Raw genomic sequence first — 21287 nt, forward strand, 5'->3', positions numbered from 1 at the left:
CTTTGTTGTGTATTTGTTTAGTGGTGGCCTATTTCATACTGGTCATGTGCACTGTATTATCACTGAAAAATAATTAGGTTTAGAGATATTTTAAAGATATTGATGATTTACGAAGCATTCTGTATCTGCTATTGTCCATACACAACATCTGCATTTGCCCAGCTGCTTCATTTCTACTTCCTACCATTCTTAGCCTGACCCTTACTAAAATTAACCATGGTTTTACTACAGTTAAACCCGAAAAAACATGGTTTTACTAAAGAAAAATAAACATGGTTACCAAAAAATAACCACGGTAAAGAAAACCAAGGATTTTTAAGAACCATATAAAACGATGGTTACTGTTGTAAAACCATGGTTTTGCCATAAAAATAAATCTATGCACCAAAAAAACATGGCATCGCGAGGCAAGGCGCCATAAATTTAGTCTATATGACGTCATAAATTATATCTGTGTGAATTGTATTTTCTTGTTACTTTTACACTTTTTATCGACTGTAAGCTTTTTGATTTATTTGAATAGATATACCGAGATTTACTTATTGTATCTGTAGTTCTTTATTTTTTTGACGTACAAATCTAAGAAAAATGTTATTTTTTGCAAGTAGGTGCCCAGACTACCTGTTGATTTAAAGACTATATTATCGTTTATTCAAACCAGCACAAATTAAACGAATGATTAAATTAAATGAACTGTTTTTGCTGATTTCTTATTTATAGACATCGAAATTGTATTTAATATGCTTTCTTGTTTAAACATGCTTAAGTGGGGTCTACTTTTTGTAAATGTACACTTCTGAATATAAAATTTACCAATAAATAAAAGTAAATATGAGTTCCGAGAAATGTGCGTGACGTCACCTAGTGTGTTGTCAGGGGCACACAGGGAAGAAGCCAGCAGCTCGAGCGCACTTCAAAATGGCTGTTGTTAAAGATGGTGAATAGGAAGAAAGAAGCGCCCTATATCGAGATCTGAAAATAAATACGACTCTTTAAACGGACCCCCAGGTCACAGAACATTTCGACGTTTCTCTTTCGTGAGGTACGGCTTGTATTATGGGTTTAAATCGCGTTTGTCGGATGGTGCCGCGTCTGATTGACAGTTCATATGATATTTATCACTCCCGTTTAAATGGCCGTAACGAGCATCACGCTGTAAGTTACAGTAGATGTAAACATTAACCGCGAATTATGTTTGGCTCATATATGTAACAGTATTAAATACTAATACGGTGCCCGTTGTTGTTTTTATAGCGATTCATTTGGCTGGTCTCCAATGGGAGTTAGTCCGTGCATCGACACGCAGACATGTCGACCTTGCAGATGAGACACAAGCTGTCCTCTGTTTATTTACAGAGATGCATTCTTCAGTATAAACTTAAAATAATATTTACACAGCTAATGTTATTTATATTTATATATATCAGTGGGCGTTATAACGATCCATGTTGAATCTATTCTTAATTAATAATCTATTAATTATTGCTGGTTGCTGTTTTTAGGAGTAATGTAACGTATACATGCATCATATGCACAGTTAAAACAACATACACACACCTGTATATGTTACCTGGGTTGCCAAATATAATGTTCAAATTTTGTGTGGTTTTTATTAGAACAAATTATCAGTCTTATTTCGTGATTCCCATAAATATTATTTAATGTCAGTCTCGAGAAGGCAGAATATTACAGTCTGCATTTATAAGCAGTCAGAGAAAAGCATGATAGACAGCAGATGCTTTGAAAAATACAATTGGTGTTGTGTTATTAGGAAGGGCAATAAAGAGCTGCTTGGCCTGACTGAGCTGCTATATTTTCTTTGTTGTTTTCTGTTTGTCTGTTGCAAGCCTTGTTTATACAGCCTTCATTAAATGATAAATAAAATGGCACATACCGGTGCAAGGTCAAACGTCTTAATGTATTCCTATTCAAAATGAATTTGCATTGATTTATGCTTGGTCTTTGGCCATGCAGGGCGGCGCAGGTGTATTTTTCTCATACATAAAATAAAACTGTTCTGGAATTAAAAAAATGTGTCCTGTTCGCTATATTGAATGTGGGGGAATGTGACACAAGGTACGAGTTGACTGTTAGGTGTGTCTGTGAAGAGGCTTGAAAAGAATGGATATTATATGGGGGATAAAGCTATCTCTGACATTCAAAGTCCCTTGGCTGTGTGCCTTCTCGCCTTGTGCTGGGAAGAAATGTTCTGATATCACCTGTCACTCAACTATATGATAATTTATTCCTGCAGTGCTTCTCAAAGCTTAAATCAGACAACAAAGACACAATTCAAACTTTCATCTATCTGGCTTTTAATAACTCGGTTGCCTCTCTACTCAGGGTGTCTGAGTGTTGAGTGTCAATCATGGACACCACAACCTCCATCAAGATGACCACTCTGGCCATCCAGAATCTCTTCGGCTATGTGGAAGAAGAGAACCTGGCTGCTGTTAAAGCCCATCTGGATAAGTTCAAAGAGGTGGATGGTCGAAGCGATGTAAGTTTTATTTAATGTACATCCATAAAATGTCCAAATTTAAAAGGGTCAGCTGAAATGTTCTTCTCCTATCAAATAAATCTGTATTATGCTTTATTGACAGAATGGACAGACTCCTCTGATGTTGGCTTCCGAGCAGGGCAGTCTTGAGATTGTTCAAGAGCTCATCCGAAGGGGAGCTGACGTCAACTTGGATGATGTGGTGAGAAAACCTTTTTTTTAGCTTCACAAAGAAAATGTCATACAGTAGCTCTGGTTTCCATTCAAGCGCTGCAGATTTTACAGAGGTGCTTAATGTGGGTGATTTTATTCAATTAATGACCTAGAAAAAGCTCAGATAGAAGTATATTGTTTTAAAATGTGAGTAAATAGCACTTTGAGTCACTATGGAGTCAGACATTTAAATTCCACTGTATTTCTATCAGATATTTTGTTGAATATGAATGTCCTGTAGTGTCCTTTATAACTGTGCCTTAGGGTTTTTCATCCAGCACAGCTACTGCACACACCATCACTGTTCCTATGGCGACAAAAGCTATTGGTTCATCATAGCAAACATGTTTCCATAGCGACCTGTGTTTTTCCCTGATAGGACTGCTGGTCTGCTCTGATCTCTGCAGCCAAGGAAGGGCATGTGGAAGTGGTGAAAGAGCTGCTGGAAAACAGTGCTTATATTGAGCACAGAGACATGGTGAGACGAACATTGCACCAGTCAGTCTACAATGATTAATAATAAAAAGCAATTTTTTGGTGTCAAAACCCATTTGTTTATTATTTTGTACCTTATCAATACAGTATATACAGCCACATAAAAGATTAAGAGACCATTTCAAGCACAATTGTCAGGTTTTCTGCATTTACTATGGATAGGTATGTGTTTTTGGTAAAATGATTGCTTTTGTTTTGTTCTTTGAACTACTACCAATATTTCGGCCCCCACCAAAAATATATTGTTTCTATTTGCAATAATTTGCTGAAAATTTAAATAGGAGAAACAGGTCGAAATAAGAGAAAAGAGGCTCTTTATTTCCAGACCTATATCAAATATCGAAATGTATTTAGGAAAAGTTCAAAAATATTTTTATGATAAACTTGGCCTTGTCATGCTGTCAGTCTTTCACATTGCTGTTGGATGACTTTGTCATTCCTGAGGTTTGATTTTGTTGAAATTCAACAGACCCTGGACTGGAACGACCACAATACACTTAGTAATGCTGAATAAAAATATCTCTTTAATTCTTTCCGTGGCTGTATATGTATGTAGTTATATATATATTATATATATGCAGATAAACTGTATAACCTTTGTGTTATGCAGGGGGGTTGGACTGCCCTCACATGGGCTTCATATAAAGGCAGAGTTGAAGTGGCCAGTATCCTGCTTGAGAATGGGGGAAACCCAAACACCACTGGACAGGTAAACAGCCTGTAAATGAGTCCTTTCCAAATATTAAAAGAAGTGCATGATAAAATTATTGATAAAATAAAATGATACAAAGTTAATACATATTCAACTATTGGAATTTAATTTTGTTGTGTTATAGCAGTATAGCGTCTACCCCATTATTTGGGCAGCGGGTAGAGGCCATCCGGAGATTGTCAAACTCTTACTGGAACATGGAGCAAAAGTCAACTGCTCTGATAAGGTGAGCCAGCGGTTGCTTAACTAACTCTGTCTAACTGTGCCTGCTTATATGTGTGTTAAATATAAGATGTATTGACAGATAGATTTCTGAAGCAAGTGCATTTGTGTGAGCATGGTTTTATATTCCGTTTTTACAAATGTAAGAATTTCTATTTTAAAAAACAAATCATCAAAAGATTTCAATATTTAATGTGTCATTCTGTACCTTTAGTATGGCACCACCCCACTGATCTGGGCTGCTAGAAAGGGTCATTATGACTCTGTGATGCACCTGTTGGAGAATGGAGCTGATGTTGACCAGGAGGGGGCGGTATGTACTCATCATTTGGCAGCTTCGAATCAGATGCTCCAGGAATGGTTGTCTTATTGATCTGTCTCACTCAGAACTCTATGACGGCACTAATCGTGGCTGTGAGAGGAGGTTATACAGAAGTGGTTAAAGAGCTTCTGAAGCGAAACCCCAATGTGAACATGACTGATAAGGATGGCAACACAGCCCTGATGATCGCAGCTAAAGAGGGCTACACAGAGATCGTGCAGGACCTGCTGGATGCTGGCACATACGTCAATATCCCAGATAGGGTGGGTCGAATTACAAACGATAAATGATTGAGTCTGAAAACCCAGTCACACATGTTGTCAATTTAACTTTCACTGCAGTTTTGGTCATTTGTTGATAAATCAAAGGGTGTGTATAATGCTTAATGCATAATAATGATAAATGATACATTTCTGACATGGGTGTCCATACATTTACATTTGTGGCAAAAAATTTATGTAATAATATAACATCACTCACTCAGTTTTCATTCCTATTGGTATTTGCTTTGGGTTGCTGTATGTGTAATGTGTGAAATGTGGCCATTCAGAATCACCTGTAAATGTTGTAATTTCACTGTGTTTGTGTGTTTTGAACCTGTAGGGTGGTGATACAGTGCTGATTGGAGCCGTGAGAGGGGGGCATGTTGAGATCGTGAGAGCCTTGCTGCATAAGTATGCAGACATCGACATCAGAGGACAGGTAACATACATGCAAAAATACATCAATACATGACACGTTTTAGACAAGCAGCTGATGCTTGATCATAGTAGTTGGAGGTGTGTGTGGGGTTTCAAAAGACTATTCCTATTGTTTTGTTACAGGAAAATAAGACTGCTCTATATTGGGCTGTAGAGAAAGGCAATGCAACCATGGTTCGAGACATACTGATGTGTAACCCCGACACAGAGACCACTACTAAGGTAAGAGAAAGCAAAACTTTAAGGCATACTTCACATAAAAAACTTGCTTTTACTGTTGTTGCATACCTGAACGCCTTTATTATGTGGAACACAGCAGGATATATAAGGCAGTGATGAAAGCAACAATAGATATTGAATTTTATTAGATGTTATGAAAATATAATTAATACATATTGTCTTCTACTGAAATGGGACAGTAATGCCTTCTTTATGAGACATACCTTTTATTGTACTTTGTGCATTTTTTGTGTGTAGGATTCTGAGACTCCACTTATCAAAGCCACCAAGATGAGGAATATAGAAATAGTGGAGCTTCTATTGGACAAAGGTGCCAAAGTGTCTGCAGTTGACAAGGTAAGTCTTAAGTCAGTTGGTAGTGTCATGGATGTAAGGAATCACATGAATAGCATATCTGCTGCATATTAAACCTAAAAGCTCTGTCTGACTCCAGAAAGGGGACACGCCTCTTCACATCGCCATTCGTGGGCGGAGCCGCAGACTGGCTGAGCTTCTTCTACGTAACCCTAAAGACGGCCGTCTTCTCTACCGGCCCAATAAGGCTGGTGAGACCCCCTACAACATCGACTGTAGCCACCAGAAGAGCATCCTTACCCAGATTTTTGGCTCCAGTAAGTTTTTTGGACTAATTCTGCCACATTGATCTAAAGTTATCAGAAGTAAATAAAATAAATAAATAAGCATGTGTTTTAGAATTGTTGTACTCAACAAGGACTTTTTTTACCACACTCACATCACACCTTCTAACTAGGTTCATATAATGTATGACCCTTGTAGTTTAACTCATCTCTGTGTTCTCCCCTTTAGGACATCTGTCCCCCACAGAGTCAGACGGGGACATGCTTGGCTATGACCTGTACAGCAGCGCTCTCGCAGACATTCTTAGCGAGCCCACCATGCAGCCCCCCATCTGCGTGGGTCTGTACGCCCAGTGGGGCAGTGGCAAGTCCTTCCTGCTCAAGAAACTGGAGGGTGAGCATCATTTTGAGTCGCGCAGCTTAAACTAGGAAAGTGACCTCAAAAGGGTATTTTAAAGTTTCCACATGTACAGCAAGCTAGCTATTTTGAAGCGTGAGATGTTTAATACGGGTCAATTCGCCGCATCTGGCGTATCTTCATTGGTGGACAAATCTTCATATTTCTTTCTCAGATGAGATGAAGACATTTGCAGGGCAGCAGGTGGAGCCTCTGTTCCAGTTTTCCTGGTTGGTAGTGTTGTTATCACTCATGCTGTGCAGCTCTGTAGCTCTGGTGCTCGGCTTCACTGTGGATCCCAAGCTGGCTATCGCCACTTCTCTTAGCATCCTAGCGCTGCTTTATGTGTTCTTTGGTAAGAAACTGACCTGTTATTCAGTTCTCCGTCATGTTAGTAAAATAAATATTGCACAAGCATCTATAGTTATAGTAAAGATAAATCTTTAGATAATACAACATTACACATGTCAAGGTATGATACAACTCTCCATCTCAACACAGTGGTTGTGTACTTCGGGAGCAGGCGTGAGGGTGAGAACTGGAACTGGGCGTGGGTCATTAGCACCCGTCTGGCCCGACATATCGGATACCTTGAGCTTCTACTTAAACTTATGTTCGTCAACCCACCAGAACTGCCTGAACAAACCACCAGAGCTCTGCCTGTCAGGTATCTATGCACCATTTATTTTAGTTTTTACATTCTAGTTCGTTTATTTTTTCTTATTAAAACAAAGCAAAAATATTAGATGTGATTTGAATGAATCACATTCCGACTCTCATCTTCAATGTTTTGTCGTCAGGTTTCTGTTCACAGACTACAACAGGTTGTCCAGCGTGGGTGGCGAGACATCCATGGCTGAAATGATTGCCACTCTCTCAGATGCTTGTGAGAGAGAGTTCGGCTTCTTGGCCACCAGACTTTTCAGAGTCTTCAAAACTGAGGAAACTCAAGGTAAAAGACATCTCTTTTTGCCTAAGTGGGCGATTCTTGGCCATTTATGCTAGAAAGTGAAGTTGCGTGGTGGATCATGAGTTTTTTAAAGAGCCTGGCTGCTAATAAGCCTTTATTTACATTAATGTTGCGGTCCAATCTTCCCCCAGGTAAAAAGAAGTGGAAGAAGACTTGTTGCATCCCATCCTTTGTCATATTCCTCTTCATCGTGACCTGCTTGATCATGGGCATGGGCCTGTTGGCAGTTTTTAAGGTGGATGGGCAAAATCAGACAGTGAACGCCGTGTTGATTTCCATGGCGAGTGTGATTGGGTTGGCGCTGTTGCTGAATTGCCGCACCTGGTGGCAGGTGACCGACTCGGTGCTCAATTCACAGAGGAAAAGGCTGCACAGTGCTGCCAACAAGATGAACAAATTGAAGAGTGAAGGCTTTATGAAGGTTAGTTTCACACTTTTGTTTGTTATATTGGAGATCCCAGTGGGTTCCAAAAGTCTGGATTGAAAATCTGAGATTCAAAATTAAAATCGAATTGTTGTGGCTGTAGTTGGAAAAGCATTGCGTGGAATGGGGTCTGAAAAAAGCATAAATACTTAATAAATACACAAATGCAATTTGAGATATTAATCATTTTAACTTTTGTACGAAAGGTCAGGTTTCTTTGCTTTATTGAAACTCCCAAGATTTATGAAGTATTCTGGTCCAGAAACATTTTCACTAGTGGTTTTAGACTTTCGGAGTCCACTTACTCTGCTACATACAATGTAGTCTTACATACAAATGTTCACATAACTTTTTGCTCAGGTTTTGAAGAATGAAGTGGAGCTCATGGCTAAGATGGCAAAGGCTATAGATGGCTTCACCCAGAATCAGACACGTCTAGTCGTCATCATCGATGGTCTGGACTCTTGTGAACAGGACAAAGTGTTACAGATGTTAGACACGGTGAGCACTGGTGGACACACATTCCTGTATCTATCATCATGGGCGTTGTTACCGTTGTAAGTGGGTGGGACAGGACCCACCCACTTTTTAAGACCAATGATGTTGGACCCACTCAATTTGTTAGCCTCTCTCATGTAGCGCTGATAGAGCACCTTCAGTCAAATCCATTCCACTTGAGGAATGTTTATTAAATTAAACTCTATTTTAACGTTTTATCTACAGCATTGACAGCATTCTCATTATACATACAATAACTTTCACTTCATTTTCATAATAATAGAGTGCAAATGATCATATTAATTAAAATGATTAAATGGATGCCAACTAATTGGGACACTATAGACCTCTATACTACCCCTAACCTTACCGTACACTTTTTTTATGAAGCTCCTGTTAGCCAATTTTCCTTAATTTTTATGAAAATGTATGCCTGTATGGTCTGATAAGTGATGTGAAAATATAAACAAGAGTTGATGTCGGTCTTCTTTGAGACCCATCCATCCATCCATTTTCTACTGCTTATCCGAACTACCTCGGGTCACGGGGAGCCTGCGCCTATCTCAGGAGTCGTCAGGCTTCAAGGCCTCCTTTGAGACATTGATTAAAATTAAAATTCTGTTGTAATTTCCTTTTCAATCAGGTGAGGGTGCTGTTTTCCAAAGGACCCTTTATCTCCGTCTTTGCAAGTGACCCTCACATCATCATCAAAGCTATAAACCAGAACCTCAACAGTGTGCTGCGCGACTCCAACATCAACGGCCACGACTACATGCGCAACATCGTCCACCTGCCCGTGTTCCTTAACAGCCGTGGCCTCAGCAGCGCAAAGAAAATGTGTGCCCCAGGTCCAGCTAACGGAGAAGCAGGCAACCCTGAGGGTTTGTGAAATCTACAGTACACCGCACTGTCCGGAAGTCTTATAAAGGAAATATAAGTGTGCTTTTTGTGATTGGCTCAGGTTCAATCTGGTAGACAATAAAACTGAGAATAACTCTTATTTAGGGCTTTACAGATACCTCAGTTAAATGTTGTCGGAATCACATTCGGAATCACATTTTTGGATAATAGAAGAAATCACAAAGAGTGCGATAATACCAACCACATTTTATGTGCAATGTTTAGTGTTTCAGATCATAAAGTACATTTCTTGAGAGTAGTAATGTCTTTTCTTATCGTTTTTTGCTCTAGGCTGGCATGACGAGTTGGACAGAAAATTGTCCCAGAACAGCTTGGGTGAACAGACTAAGTTTGGCAGTAAGACTACTCTAAACCGCAGGGTAAGCTTATAAAAATACTGCTTTGTTTGAAGGAACTTGTTAAATCCAAATGTCTGCTGAAGGACAGTAAAACGAAGCATTGAATTGAACACAGTGTGCTGCATGTGTCATGTTAATAATAACATAATAAAAGCTTTTGTCTGACTCTGCAGTTTGAACTTTTTCTAATGTAGCCGCTATCAGGCCATCCTATTCACTAATTTGATTCAGTGTTTAGTTTAGACATCTTGGTTTTCATTTTGTCTGACTTTAATCCAATATTACAGAAATGTAATATCATGTTTTACCATATGATGTGGTAATATCACCACTTTTCTCCAGTGACATTTTCCTTCCTTTTATTAAGGTAATGGCATTGATTTAGTCAGTAATACACTGGATTTAAATGTAACCTAACTCATCTCCTCTTAGGATACTTACCGGCGCAGACAGATGCAGAGATCAGTCACGCGTCAGATGTCATTCGACCTCACTAAACTTCTCGTCACTGAGGACTGGTTCAGTGACATCAGCCCCCAGACAATGAGGCGACTGCTTAACATTGTGTCCGTCACAGGTCAGCATTAAATCTTTAAGGGTCCTCAAAATTAGGTCATCACTAAAAATGGTGTTTCAGAAATGACGCCATTCAATGACTCCATCTTGTTTAGGTCGCTTGTTAAGGGCCAATCAGATAAGTTTTAACTGGGACCGTCTAGCATCCTGGATCAACCTGACTGAGCAGTGGCCGTATCGTACATCCTGGCTCATACTGTATTTAGAGGAGACCGATGGCATTCCAGATCAGACCACGCTTAAGACAATTTATGAAAGGTAAGATATCTGTCATCACATGATGCTGTGGATTAGAAATGCAGAGATGCAATATAATTCAGTTAAACATTTTAACAAATAGTTGTTGACCATGGCAAGACGTTACACAGTTGTTTTGGTTATTAAGTAGCTAGATTATTGTGTATCTCAAAGAAAACTTCGGATATTTTTTTTATGTTTTGTCAATATAAACTGTTATGCAAACACATTTTTGGACCGTTTGATTAATACATTTCTTTGAGTTTTTTAGATAGCCCATTAGGGTCGGACAGAAAAATGTGTCCTTTGGGAAACTTCCTGGAAACAAATAATGGGAGGCCACAGAATTTCAAATGAAGCCAAAGAAAGCAGGCTCAGATCATTAGATAGACTTCCCAATGGTGATTAGTCAGATTATGCTATTCATGAAAGACATTCTCATTGCAAAAATGTAGTCATTTAATCAGAGCTAACTGTTTCTATGTTGTTTACTTCTTTTCACACGTAAAGAACCATCTCGTTTACAATTTCATTGTGAGGTCATTGTCGTTCCCAAACATTAAGATGAAATGTGTTCACAGCATGGGTGTATTCTTACATTTGAGGGGTTTATAGGGCGTTTTTGAAAACCCTCAGGTCTGATTAAGTGGAAACACATGAAGTTTGTGGTTTTATGAAGAGGTTTGTTCTCCAAAACATCAGTAATATTGCTGGATTTTGTTGACACTGGCTGTCCACATGTTCCTTCCACTCTCAAAGCTGTCCGTAGCCCAGTAACACGAACCGAAATAGAGATATTGCGCTGCTCATGCTGAGTTATATCAGCATCATTTTCAGTTTGAATAAAACCATCATGTCTTGTTTCATCTGGCAAAGATTAGTGTATTTTATGCCAGGATATGTACAATATAAGCCATTTTCACAAAACATGCATTGTTTGAGTAAAAATGTCTGCTTCACATTAGCAAGATTTTTAACCTTCACCAACCTTAAAATATGATGCAGTATTGTCTCTTGTTGCTCATATTGTACCTTTCATGTATTGCCTGACAGGATCTCCAAGAATATTCCAACTACTAAAGATGTGGAGCCATTGCTGGAGATAGATGGAGATGTTCGGAGCTTTGAGGTCTTCCTCTCGTCCCGTACACCAGTGCTGACAGCTCGAGACATCCGCATGTTCCTCCCCTGCACTGTAAATATAGATCCCAAACTCCGAGAGATTATTGCAGGTCTGTTTTTTTAAATAAGTTTAAATGATATGTGTTGAAAATGCCAAAGTAATTTGAAATAAAATGATTTTTGTTCTTTGTGTACTCTCTCAGATGTGCGTGCTGCGAGGGAGCAGGTGAACATGACTAGTGTCACCTATCCCACACTGCCCATGCAAGAGGCCCGGCCAGTATCTGTCTACAGCCAGCAGTCCTCGGCCTGCTCCCCCACTGCCTCCTACAACGGCCCGTATAACCTGCCGGGCGTCTCTCCTCAGCCCCACAGTGCCTATTTCAGTGGCATGGCTGGGCCGCAACACCCGTTCTATAACAGAGTGAGTGATAATGCACAAAAGATAGCTAGCTAGCTATTGTAAGCTTCAAATAAATTCTCTTTGTCAGGTTGAAGGAGTCAGAAATTATGTATTTCTTTTAATCCAGTGTTCTATTATTCTGAGCTTTATTTAGCAGATCATGGTACACAGGGGTCGATTTTGAACTTATAAATAGTGTCAAGTGTAGATTGATGGCTCGGCTGTGGTTTAGACTGAAATTTCCTCAGGGAGCTTTACCAGGCAAGTCGACTTGCTTAATCTACGAGGGAAGTCCCCTGATCTCACACCACCCCCCCAAAGTATTCCAGCCCCGGTGCCGAACATTTTGTACCTGCTATTATTTATTCATCTCCCTGTGCTTGTGTTCCAGTTATTGTTTTACTTCATTTTATTGTCATTTTTGATGATTTGTGTTCTGCCTTGGTTTCTCGTGTTAAACCCCCTGATGTAACAAAAGGAGGTGTTAGTGTGGGAATACTACACAATGCATGCTGTATCCCACCTAATGAACATTTATTCTGAGGTTTCATGCATGTTAAAGAGAGAATGCATCTGTGTGAGAGAGAGAGAGAGAGAGAGAGAGAGAGGAGAAGGAGTGAATGAATGACACCTCATTATTTCACAGATTTACATTTAAGTGTTTGTGCTTTTCTGTTATATTTTTCGTTTCTTACATTTTTGTTTCCTTCACACTTGCTCTCCCAGCCATATTTCCCCCAACATCTTTACCAGCTGCCACGGCACTACCCTGGCAGCTTCATCCCTGCTCATGTTCTTCCACGTCCCTTCTATAAACCCGGCCATTCCAGGGATCCTAGCAGTGGACTCGTAAGTACTAGCCACGAACAGTAGTTTTTAGACTGTGGTTTAGAATCTTAGAATTAGTGTTAGATATTCTTCTTAAGGTTTCAGCTGATGAACCAATCTTGTTTCGCGCTTAATGTATCTGTGTTTTTGCCCTGCAGATGTTTCCTTTGTTTTTACTTGTTTAATGTCGGTCCACATACAACCTAGTGAGCTGTCTCTCTGTCTATATAAGCGGCTGTCTTCTAAGTCAGCATTTTAACTATGACAAATGACTGACTAGGAAACCTTCTACATAGATCGCAAATCTGCCACACAGATAGCAGCAACATGTATAGTAAATACATACTACATTTTTACTGGCGTACTACAAAAATAAGTCCGTTTTTATTAAAAGGATAGATCACGCAATAATTTAAATTCTGTCATCATTTACTCACCCTCAGATTGTTCCAAACCTGTATAAATGTCTTGGTTTTGCTTAACACAAAGGAAGTTATTTTGAAGAATATCAGTAGCCGAACAGATCTCATCCCCCTTTGACTGCCATTATACCTTTTTTCCCTGTTATGGCAGTAAATGAGGGATAAGATCTGTTTGATTACTGACGTTCTTTCAAATATCCTTCTTTGTGTTTAGCAAAACAAAAACATTTATACACGTTTGGAACAATGTGAGGGTGAGGAAATGATGACATAATTTAAATTTTTCGGTGAACAATCCCTTTAATTATCAATATAGTTTACCATTGAATTTCTCTCTTTCATTTCTTTCATATACAACCATCATGATTTTTTTGTTGAAATTGGTTCATTGCATTCTAGGATTACTTTCTCTTGATTTATTCATTGCTGCTTTAAAAACCATAGGTACAAAAGTCTTAGCATTGCGAGTGCTCCTGGAATGCCTTCAAAGGCTTCCTCTGCAGGCAGCTCACTAGGATGTGGAAAAGATCAACAGTCTAATGATAGAATGCTTCTCTGAGTGTAACATGTAATATGTGTCAGCTTTCAAACTCCTTTTGTGTGAGAACAGTGACAAATGAACAAACTTTCACTGCTCTAGTGACGTCAGTCACCAGCTTCCTTGCAAGCTTTTCCACCTGTTCCCGAATGCCACAGAGAAAGACTCATCTGCTCCTTGTAAAAACTCTTTCTCCATCTTTCATCAACATGACTTGAATTATGGTTCCCTCACGATTTCCACCTCCTCTGTCTCTCCTATCCTCTCTCTCCTCAAGCAGGGTAAAGTACCGTCTTTGAAAAAGAAGCAGGTACTGAATCCTTCAGACTCGGCTTAAGTTCTGCTGATGCTGCCCCTTCCACGCCTTCGCAAACACAATAACATAATCTGATGCCCCAACAGTCACACTCAAGCATGCACAATGGGAAAAAATATATTTTCCCACACCCGCATTGGGGAAGGAGTTTTGAAGTCAAATGTAAATGTTAAGCTGCGCTCAAATTATAAGCGACTTCGTCGCTGCAAATCGCCAGTGGGAGTCCCCACTAGTGGTTGCCTGAGTGTCCACATCCACTGATCACGTTAGCTTTACCTTCTTCCTATTGGCTCTCCACTGATCACGTTAGCTCTACCTTCTTCCTATTGGCTGGCGCTTCTGAAAAACGCTCTTCATTTGCATGAAGATGAAGATTTCTCAACTTTGTCGCGCTACTAGACACGCCCATCCGGTCGACAGTGGTTGCGACTGCTCGTGTCGCCGGAAGTCGCCAGCTCTCTGTTGAAATGAAAAGGATCATGCCGCTTTGTCGCTTGTAATCTGAACGCAGCTTTATGTGGTGAATATTTTCACATCTTTTACGTGTGCACAGTCAAGTATAACAGCATACATGAAGCATAATTTAGTAATCATTATTAATAATGAAGCTTACAATAATGTAATAATGTAATTGTACAATTATCATCTTAATTATCATCTTTTAGTAATATACATATTTCTCATATCAAACTTGACTTCTGCTCCTTCCCCAGAATTCTTTCTGTCCCCTCCTATAAAAAGAATCTTTCAGTCTCTCTTCTTATTTTCTACTACAGATTCTTCTCTCTGTTTCTATACCCTTTCAGTTGTAGCGATGCCGTTGTTTCAATGATGCCTATTAAAGCAAACGCCATTGAAATAATGAGCCTCTCGCACAGTGTGGCCTGGATGCTAAACTTTGTGAAGATTCTATCACACCTGATAGAAAACTTTAAAAAGTATAGAACCCAGGTGCCACTTTTGCTTTATGGAGGACTGTATATATAGTCTATGTAGTGTAGGTCATCGTTTTAGGGTTTGTTATAATTAGACGTAGCTATCTGAAAGCAACGTAACACTTAATTTTACGTGTAACAATTGTGGATGCAACACCCCAGCACTAACAAACTATTTTATTCCTTTTTCTAAGTAGTGTGTAGCTATGTCATGATACTGTACTAATATAGGCCTCTTCAAAATCATGGCATTGCATACTTTCTTCCGCAGTCCTGGCTTTTTGTGAGTTCCTCCTTCAATTTTAAGTCAAAGCCTTTTCTAACTTCTTCGTTAGTTTTGCTCTTCTAACAATCCGCATGGTATTTGAAATCCCTCGTGATAACACACCGAAGGCTGATTTTATACTTCATGTTATATTATGATAGTTAAGTGGCTTTAATATTTTTTTGTGTTGTGTATCAGGGCTCTGCCTCGGTGGTGTCAGGCACCCCATCCATTCTTCTCAGCTCACTGAGCACAGACGTTGTGTGTGAACGTGTCCGACTTATCGATGGCATTGACCAAAGCATGCTGCCTCAGTATAGTGCCACTATTAAGAAGGTAAGATGCTTCTGCATATGTGTTTGTCAAGAAAGAACTTATTAAAGTCTATTGTTTGCACTACATTCATATTTTGTGATTTCTCAGGCTAACATAAACGGCCGAGTTCTGTCTCAGTGCGTCCTTGATGAGCTGAAGAAAGAAATGAACATGAATTTTGGAGATTGGCAGCTTTTCAGAACAACAGTAAGTATTCATCCCATAGTTGTCAGCACATCGTTTTTCCTTTTCTAAACTATTTAGTTGTTCACGTAATTTAGTAAGCTGAAAAAAACTGAAATTACATAACAACAGCTTTTGGATTTAGGTCAGAAATCCTGTTTGTGTTTTCGTTTCAAAATTGAATTCACTGAAACTTGAATGTTCTAACAGATGTCATAATATTTTCGAAGTGATTGCAAATAGCCGCTGCCAAATTATTTCTTATATTAGCGTTCCAATAATTCTAGTGCTAAACACAAACTGCAGGATACTGGTTTAATGGAGATGATGATGTGCAGGTGATGGAGCTACGTCATATTGAGGGCCAAGTCCTGCATGAGGAGGCTCCCAGTGAGCAGGGGAGCAGTATGGTTGGGCAGGTGGAGACTAGCAGGCACGCTGGAGCGCCAGCTAACGGAGGAGTCGTTAACACGGACAACTCACCCATGTACAACTTTAACATCAGCTTTGAGGATCTCAGTAATGTGGGGTTGTATGAGCCTCCTAGGTACCCCAACCCCCCCTGGATGGTAAGGATAATTTTCCAAGCGTCCTTTTTTGTTTAATGAACTTATTTGGTTATAACAACATGTATTCCCATATCTCTCGCCCTCTGTAGGCCACTACCCACCGTACACCTAGCATGTCCAGCCTAAACTCTCAAGAGTCCTCTAATGACATTTGCAAGCTAACTGACAAGCAGCAGGCTGAGTATCACAACGCCTACCAGGAATACATCGCCTCAATGGCTCAACTTGAGTTAGGCAGTGGAATGGACAAGAATGGTCATTCTGAAGACAAGCGGAAGGATGGAAGCGACCAGGATGCGCGCAAAATGGCTTTGAAACGAGCAAGCGCCAAGTCCGCAACGGATAACACCGACTACACTGCAGGAGACACGCCCACTTTAGATCCCATTACAGAAGAGGATGAAAAGGTTGATCATGGAATATCAAAGTCCCTACTGGGACGCAAGACGTCTAGTGAGAAGTTGGGTCTCTTCCAAGGTGCTGACCTGAAGCTGAAGGCTAATGGTGGTTTACGCTACCAGAAACTGACCAGCGATGACGATGAGTCAGAGGAGTCTGACAATGCTCCACTTCTCAAGGATGGAAAGAAGCCTGAACCTAAAGCATCCGATGCTGGAGATCGATCGTTGGGCAAGGGTAAGGATTACCTTTCCGATAAGAAGGATTCCTCTGACTCGGGTGTACGTTCCAACGAAAGCTCACCCAACCACTCTCTGCAAGACGAAGAGGCTGACCTGTCGCAGTCTGAGAGGGCTAACCTGATCGAGCTGGATGAGGAGAATTCGGCCCCAAAGAGAGGACTGCCCAATAGTCTGAGCGGCCTCCAAGACCCAGCTATCGCCCGCATGTCCATCTGCTCCGAGGACCAGTGCAGTCTTCTGGCCAGCAGCCCTGAGGAGAGCTGGCCTTCCTCCAAGAGCTACAACCTCAACCGGACACCCAGCAACACCACCCTCAACAACAACACAAATGCCCAACAAGGAAACAACCTTCGGCAGCCCACAGTTAGCTCCAATACCACCTCCACGACCACCTGCAGTGATGTCATCATAGCTCCTGGCTCCAGCACCACCACCCAGAATGAGAATGTTCGTGTGGTGCACCTGAAGAGGGGGCTCAACCCTGGAGATCCACCTGAGATCCTCAATGTGTCTACTGACACTGTCACTTTTGGAGAGGAGCGAGAGAGCATCCTGTAGGCAACGTCTTGATCTGTTCGTGTTTGGTTAGACGGTTGATATAATCTATTGTGGTGTTCACGCATGTTTGGTGTAATGCTTAAATATGTGAAATGGTGATTAATTGTGACACCTATAAATGTTAAGTGTTGTTAATGTATTTTTCATTTACATTTCTTCTACAATCCATCAGTTTATACACTAGTTTCTTATAGAGCTGTTTCCATACAGAATGCTCAATTAAATATGCATGCCAGCCTTTCTAATTATAGATGTATGAACAAACTTAACAATTCCTATTAAGTGTTTTGCAATCGCAGCTGTGAGAAAAGTTTCAATAGGGTCTCCCAAAGGATAAGATCATAGTACCTTTGTCACAAAAAACAGCATAATTTAAGCAAACAGTACCAAACTTTGTGTAAGCCCATTATTAAGTATTAATATAAGCATTTTTCATTCAGCCATAATAAATGTGTCTTGGAAATGTGCTGTATTGAATTGTTTATTGCACGCTTGAACACTTTCATTGTGCAGTAGTAACAGTAGTATATAAGCAGTGACAAGCATGGGTCAGACTGCAGTGAGTATTGAATTAGTAGGTATGCTACTGCATGCCATGTGATGACATCAGTCTTTAGCAGTTTACCATATTGTTGACCACTGTCTGTAGAGGGAAAACGTGTTTGTGATGTTTGTTGCAGCATGAAATAAACCTACATTGACAGCACTTCTTGAGTCTTTGTTTGAAAGAAAAAACTTGAATGAAAAAAACATTTTACTGGTTTGTACAGACGGAAAGCAATGTGTTCCCGAGAGACTGAACAAACTTAAGTACCGTGAATTACAGATGGGTGGCACCAGTAGCTCGTGCATTACAATTATATGCGATCCCACACCCTTTTAAAATACAAACTTTATAACACAAGCAGCTCTACAGCCATTGTAGGGAGTTAATAAGCTTTATATATTTGCAAAAAAGCATTTTCAACTATACAGCGCTGTTGCATGTAATTATAAAAGTGCCATTTACGTCATAATTATAAAACGTCTGTAATATTATAAACATCACAAGTACAGCATATAACAATAATACATTTAAACAGTGTCCTCAGTCTTTGCCGACAGTTAATGCGAATTCGTTTGCGCATTTTGACAACACAAGCAAAAAATCCTGCTTTTTCGAGATTTCTTGCTCACTTTTCATTTACATTATAAAGTCTTTTTTAATCTTCCTTTGGAAGAAAGAATAGGAAAGTCCGTAGTTGACTCAGAATCTTTTCATGTCCATTTGTGGGAGATCCTTGTCATTCAAGACGAAGTCCAGGCGAATGACACGGGAAACAAAACACAAAAAGGTCCTGTTTTTGCTCCATGACCGAAACACCTGCGAAACATTGAGAGAGAGAAAGAGAGAGAGAGGCGTGTTTAAAGAAGGCAAAAGGACAAAGATCCGGACAGACTGGCGCCAGGGAGGAAGCCGCAGCACTTTTTTCGGACTTTTAACCAAACACTCCAACACTTGTGAAATACCAGGCAACCCCATATATCTCCAGATGGACTGCTTTACGCTGGGCATCTGGTTATAGCAACGTAACTCTTTGTTAATAGGTTACCAAACATTATACATTATAAAATGTGGTTAACAAGAATGATTTTCTATTTAAAGTAAAACAACTATTTGATAATTCTACAAAATGATGCACAGTTTGAACCATTTTTATTTTGAAGGGTGCATCAGCATGCATTATGTTCAGGTGCTCGCGACTGGCATACAAACCAGATCTCCCACGTGCAAAAGTTAACTTTGTTTACTTTACGTTTAACCATCGGGTTCATTTCATATGCATCGAACTTACCATATCAACGAGACAGGACTATGAGGTCATCTGAGTTGATCTCTCTTTGAGGGTTACTTGGCTGCAAATGAACATAGGCAAACAATTATGTGACATATGATGTACATCTGCTTACCGTTTTTAACAGATTATTTTCTTTACACGTTGCTCCTATGCTGTTTTCCATTCTTATTTAATACAAATATAAGAATTTAACCATCGTATTACAGCGAGCATGGATACGCTACATGTGACACAAACTTTGCGTTACCTGTAAAGAGATGATGCTGATATCAGCACCAAGTGATTTCGCCGTCTTTTTTGGAGTGCCCTGTCCGACCCGGAGCTGTTGTTGCGGGTTCTGGTCCAGTGTGATCTGTAGATCCAAAATATAATCTATGACATGCTGCAGGATCTCCATTTTACTCACGCTCCTGTTCTGCGGTAAACTCGGCACGAGCTCTTTCAACCTGCTGTAGCAGTCATTCATGTTGTACAGTAGACTGAGGGGGTCGTCCAGTGAGGTCTTGCTCCGTGAGATGCCAACATTATGTTCCGATAAATGAAAAGCAGGTTTCCTTATGGACCGCACCGGATTGACTGCCTTCATAGTCGATACTAATGTTACTAATAATTGCGCTGCATGCAGTTCCTCCAAAGCTCTTTGCAGAAGCTTGTTGTCAGCGCGGTTATATAGCAACCGAGCTGGGTTTGTTATAAGGGATAAAGAATTAAGCGGATTGGTCAACGAAGCGACGTCACTCAGTGAAGAGGGGCATCAGCATTGGCCAAACGTTCGGCACGTGAGGAACCTCCCACATCCTCTGCGTATTTTCGTCGTGGACGGGAGAATCTGAGCAACTGCGTGCAAAGACCAATAACATCCTTTTCGTTATCATATTCTTTTGTTTAAGCGATATGCTTTAGGAGGTAAAATAAACTCATACTACGGATGTATATTTTGGTGCATTTGTGTCAATTCGAATGGCAGCTGACCTTATAAAGTCAATATAGTTGGTGCTTTTCAATACCGATTGCGTGTTAGCATGCACTGTGCTTACTAAAAGCTATGAATTAAAACATACAAAGTGACCACAAGCGAAGAGTGAAAACATAGAAAGTGATATAATGAAGTGACCACGCGCTCCTGGCGCCAGTCTCGTGACGTCATCGAATCATAGCAACTCTCGTGTACTTCTGGCGATGCGCGGCCGCGTGCTTTCGTCGACTTTGAGCGATATGTGCATGTAGAAAAATCAAGTGCGCTGCTTCAGTTAAAAACTAAAATAGTTACTTTCCATCGATGTTCCTGCCTGTGCGCACCTGCATAATCAGTCAGTTTACTTGGCTTAAACAGATGCTGTTCATCCAAAGTAATTGACACTTCGCAGGTCCAGCCCTGCTCAAGCCACTGGGTCAAGTGCATTGCTTAGGAATACAATCCTGATAAAGCAGGATCAGCAGACTTTGTCTAGTCCCTGGGTCACCCCTACCTGACACTAAACATGCAACCATTGTTTTAGAAGTGCACTCTTTAAACAACGTTAAGCCTACCGTAAAAAATTGAATGTCAAATATTCCAGTATGGGCGGAGAGGGAAATGTTTACCAGATTTATTATGCAGGGGAAAATTCTGTGAGCCATCACGATGTACAAATTGCCTATCTTAAAAATACACGGCAGGGAATGTCTTTTGACCTTTTCCTACAGAGACCAACACTGGTGCAAACAAAGGAATGTGTCTACCCAGTTAACAATTTTACTTTATAAAAATGTTCCTGTAACACTTCGAATGTTTTTTTTAACGTTTATGTTTGAACATTCTTAGAACGTTCAAAATGACAAGGTTTTTATAAGAACATTATTCAAACGCTTTAAGAATGGTTCAGTCTGTTGTTATATCAATGTTCTAAGAACGTTTCTTAAAGATGTAATCTTTTGTTAATGTAACGTTCTTAAAACGTTAGGATCACAAACGTTATAATTGCTTTTTTGACGGAACGTTCTAAAAACGCTACTAAAACGTTCCATTTT

At 40.1% G+C, this 21287-nt stretch overlaps 2 protein-coding genes across 8 annotated transcripts; one reads left to right on the plus strand and one right to left on the minus strand.

The window, feature by feature from the left end:
- The first annotated feature begins 877 nt into the window (after positions 1-877).
- Positions 878-18145, plus strand: kidins220b (kinase D-interacting substrate 220b). Of its 7 annotated transcripts, none has more exons than XM_056763887.1 (30): positions 878-1042; positions 2344-2500; positions 2604-2702; positions 3093-3191; positions 3819-3917; positions 4045-4146; positions 4357-4455; positions 4530-4727; positions 5068-5166; positions 5289-5387; positions 5643-5741; positions 5839-6016; positions 6213-6377; positions 6556-6735; positions 6882-7047; positions 7181-7332; positions 7482-7771; positions 8135-8275; positions 8916-9153; positions 9464-9552; positions 9964-10108; positions 10203-10365; positions 11398-11576; positions 11670-11890; positions 12596-12718; positions 13938-13967; positions 15372-15509; positions 15597-15695; positions 16010-16240; positions 16330-18145. In XM_056763887.1, the coding sequence occupies exons 2-30, from the start codon at positions 2369-2371 to the stop codon at positions 17437-17439; spliced, it is 5163 nt and encodes a 1720-aa protein (XP_056619865.1). In that variant the 5' UTR covers positions 878-1042; positions 2344-2368; the 3' UTR covers positions 17440-18145. The 7 variants fall into 7 exon arrangements, with proteins under 7 accessions (XP_056619865.1, XP_056619866.1, XP_056619867.1 ...); XM_056763888.1 differs by having other exon boundaries at positions 4048-4146; XM_056763889.1 differs by lacking the exon at positions 13938-13967.
- Positions 18146-18551: 406 nt separating this feature from the next.
- Positions 18552-19955, minus strand: id2b (inhibitor of DNA binding 2b). Its single transcript, XM_056763894.1, has 3 exons — positions 19525-19955; positions 19275-19335; positions 18552-18802 (listed from the first exon to the last, which is right to left on the minus strand). The coding sequence occupies exons 1-2, from the start codon at positions 19861-19863 to the stop codon at positions 19279-19281; spliced, it is 396 nt and encodes a 131-aa protein (XP_056619872.1). The 5' UTR covers positions 19864-19955; the 3' UTR covers positions 18552-18802; positions 19275-19278.
- Positions 19956-21287: the final 1332 nt, after the last annotated feature.

This window comes from Triplophysa dalaica, chromosome 13 (genome assembly GCF_015846415.1).
Source record: "Triplophysa dalaica isolate WHDGS20190420 chromosome 13, ASM1584641v1, whole genome shotgun sequence".
Lineage (NCBI taxonomy): Eukaryota > Metazoa > Chordata > Actinopteri > Cypriniformes > Nemacheilidae > Triplophysa > Triplophysa dalaica.

Excerpts from the sequence above, each read along its gene's own strand:
- kidins220b (XM_056763887.1), top strand. The coding sequence starts at position 2,369 with ATGGACACCACAACCTCCATCAAGATGACCACTCTGGCCATCCAGAAT. Across the intron at positions 2,501-2,603 it reads AGGTGGATGGTCGAAGCGAT|AATGGACAGACTCCTCTGAT; the intron begins GTAAGTTTTATT and ends CTTTATTGACAG. Across the intron at positions 5,167-5,288 it reads ACATCGACATCAGAGGACAG|GAAAATAAGACTGCTCTATA; the intron begins GTAACATACATG and ends GTTTTGTTACAG.
- id2b (XM_056763894.1), bottom strand. The coding sequence starts at position 19,863 with ATGAAGGCAGTCAATCCGGTGCGGTCCATAAGGAAACCTGCTTTTCAT. Across the intron at positions 19,336-19,524 it reads TCAGCATCATCTCTTTACAG|CCAAGTAACCCTCAAAGAGA; the intron begins GTAACGCAAAGT and ends GTTCATTTGCAG.